Below are 2500 nucleotides of genomic sequence, written 5' to 3'. Positions count from 1 at the left end.
GTGTGTGTGAAGATTCATGCACTTTAGACAAAATGCAAAGATGTTTTGTTGAAGGATTTATTTATGTTAAAGGTGTTAACAGTTCAACAGTAAAGTAAAGTTCCATTCAAGCAGATGGACGTACAACGTTAGACATGTTTACAGAATTAGACATGTTTACAGAGTTAGACATGTTTACATGTTTACAGAATTAGACATGTTTACATGTTTACAGAATTAGACATGTTTACATGTTTACAGAATTAGACATGTTTACAGAGTTAGACATGTTTACATGTTTACAGAAACATCAACAGCCATTTTGCTGTCGGAATAAGAGGAATAAAGAGCACATGTGCGTTGAAATAAACTCCATTTCTAAATAAAAGACTGCCATGTTACTTAAAATATCCCCTCTAAAACGAAATTAATGAAACTAATTATAAAAAATGTAAAGAATGAATAATATTCACTGGTTAAAACTAAATTAATGAAACTAATTATAAAAAATTTAAAGAATGAATAATATTCACTGGTGTGTGTGTGTGTGTGTGTGTGTGTTCTGGTCCAGTCGTGTGTGTGTGTGTGTGTGTGTGTGTGTGTGTGGTGTGTGTGTGTGTGTGTTCTGGTCCAGTCGTGGGTCTGTGTGTGTGTGTGTGTGTGTGTGTGTGTGGTGTGTGTGTGTGTGTGTGTTCTGGTCCAGTCGTGGCTCTTCTGATCAGAATGATGGAAGCTTCTACAGTGAGCTGGCATGGGAACGGGCCTTCAGGTCCAGGCGATGGTTTCTAACATGACAACAAATAGCAGGACACAACACACACACACACACACACACACACACACACACACACACACACGATGAAGGAGAAGGCAAGAACACATACATAGCTGTGCAAACACATTCAAATGCTATGACAATGTTTTAACACACACATGGCACTTTTAGGACATCTGTAATGATCATGACAGAGGGAGAGAGACACGACAGAAAGACACACACACACACGTTGTGGATCTCCTTACCCACTGGGCATGAACACAAACAAAGAAACAAACAAACAACACACACACACACACACACACACACACCTTATACACACACACACACACACACACACACACACACACACATCTCCTTACCCACTGGGCATGCTCAGAAGAGTCCTGTGATCTCCTCGGTGACGGGGTCAAGGTCGATGTCATAGAAACAGGGGCGTGTCGGCAGGCCTGGCATCGTGCTCATCTGCAGAACACAGAACACACAGCAGCCAATCAGGTCACAGCTCCCACACAGCAGCCAATCAGGTCACAGCTCCCACACAGCAGCCAATCAGGTCACAGCTCCCACACAGCAGCCAATCAGGTCACAGCAGCCAATCAGGTCACAGCTCCCACACAGCAGCCAATCAGGTCACAGCTCCCACACAGCAGCCAATCAGGTCACAGCTTCCACACAGCAGCCAATCAGGTCACAGCAGCCAATCAGGTCACAGCTCCCACCCCCCACACAGCAGCCAATCAGGTCACAGCTCCCACACAGCAGCCAATCAGGTCACAGCTTCCACACAGCAGGTTCTCATTGAGAAACAAATGGAGCAAATTCATTTCAGACACTGGACCTGAAGAACACAGAACCGCATCTAAAGGCCCTTAACACAGAACCACATCTAAAGGCCCCAAACACAGAACCGCATCTAAAGGCCCTTGACACAGACACATACACACACACACACTTGACACAGAACCACATCTAAAGGTCCTTAACACAGACACATCTAAAGGTCCTTAACACAGAACCACATCTAAAGGTCCTTAACACAGAACCACATCTAAAGGTCCTTAACACAGAACCGCATCTAAAGGCCCTTGACACAGACACATCTAAAGGTCCTTAACACAGACACATCTAAAGGTCCTTGACACAGAACCGCATCTAAAGGCCCTTGACACAGACACATACACACACACACACTTGACACAGACACATCTAAAGGCCCTTGACACAGAACCACATCTAAAGGCCCTTCACACAGAACCGCATCTAAAGGCCCTTGACACAGAACCGCATCTAAAGGCCCTTGACACAGAACCGCATCTAAAGGCCCTTGACACAGACACACACACACACACACACACACACAGACACATCTAAAGGCCCTTGACACAGCTGAATAATGTGAATCTAACAGTAATAGTCGTGTATTAGAGGTGTGTGTGTCATTATCTAGTGAATTGACACAAGAAGCATAGAAGACTGTAGACTTGTCCTACGAAACAGGGCTGCCTCACATCTGTGTGTGTGTGTGTGTGTTGTGTGTGTGTGTGTGTGGGGGTGAGGGTGTGTGTGTGTGTGTGACGTGTGTGTGTGTGTGTGTGTGTGTGTGTGTGTGTGTGTGTGTGTGTGTGTCTCGTGTATTAGAGGTGGTTATAATAATGTGAATCTAACAGTAATAGTCGTGCATTAGAGGTGTGTGTGTGTGTGTGTGTGTGTGTGTGTGTGTCGTGTATTAGAGGTGTGGTG

The 2500-nt window shown here is 44.8% G+C and overlaps 1 protein-coding gene across 1 annotated transcript in view; it reads right to left on the bottom strand.

Annotated features, from left to right (window-relative positions):
- Positions 1 to 1585: 1585 nt before the first annotated feature.
- LOC105912326 (nesprin-1-like) overlaps positions 1586 to 2500 on the bottom strand; it is a 34206-nt gene continuing 33291 nt past the window's right edge. The window contains exon 21 of the mRNA XM_031581285.2: positions 1586 to 1598. Within this exon, the coding sequence (XP_031437145.1) occupies positions 1586 to 1598 (13 nt within the window). The remainder of the gene's footprint in view (positions 1599 to 2500) is intronic.

The sequence above is a fragment of the Clupea harengus genome, chromosome 15, assembly GCF_900700415.2.
Source record: "Clupea harengus chromosome 15, Ch_v2.0.2, whole genome shotgun sequence".
Classification (NCBI taxonomy): Eukaryota; Metazoa; Chordata; class Actinopteri; order Clupeiformes; family Clupeidae; genus Clupea; species Clupea harengus.
The sequence above is the reverse complement of the archived record's forward strand: the minus strand, read 5'-3'. Positions and strand labels throughout refer to the sequence as shown.